General features: G+C 49.0%; 1 protein-coding gene across 1 annotated transcript in view; it reads left to right on the top strand.

Moving 5' to 3' along the window:
• The window catches only part of EMH_0032920 (uncharacterized protein), a gene marked incomplete at both ends in the record, with an annotated part of 4,311 nt that overhangs the window by 1,981 nt on the left and 2,085 nt on the right, over positions 1–245 (top strand). The window contains one exon of the mRNA XM_013494685.1: positions 143–245. Within this exon, the coding sequence (XP_013350139.1) occupies positions 143–245 (103 nt within the window). The remainder of the gene's footprint in view (positions 1–142) is intronic.

The raw sequence follows: 245 nt of genomic DNA, 5'->3' as shown, positions 1-245 counted from the left end.
ATATATATATATATATATATATATATATATGTATATATATATGTATATAGCTATTCTGATCTTACTCCTGCTGCTGAGGTGCTGGGGCTGATACTGCTGGAGTTGCTGCTGGCCAGTGCTGCTGCTGTTGTTGCTGCTGGAGCGCTGCTGCTGGGGAAATGCTGCTGCTGCTGATGCTCCGGGATGGGTTGAGGAGTGCGTTGGTCGTTGCCTACGCGCGGCAACAACGGTGTGCATGCGCGTTC

The sequence above is a fragment of the Eimeria mitis genome, genomic scaffold (genome assembly GCF_000499745.2).
Source record: "Eimeria mitis Houghton genomic scaffold, Emh_scaff1249, whole genome shotgun sequence".
NCBI classification, from domain to species: domain Eukaryota; phylum Apicomplexa; class Conoidasida; order Eucoccidiorida; family Eimeriidae; genus Eimeria; species Eimeria mitis.
This window is presented reverse-complemented; position numbering and strand designations above follow the sequence as displayed.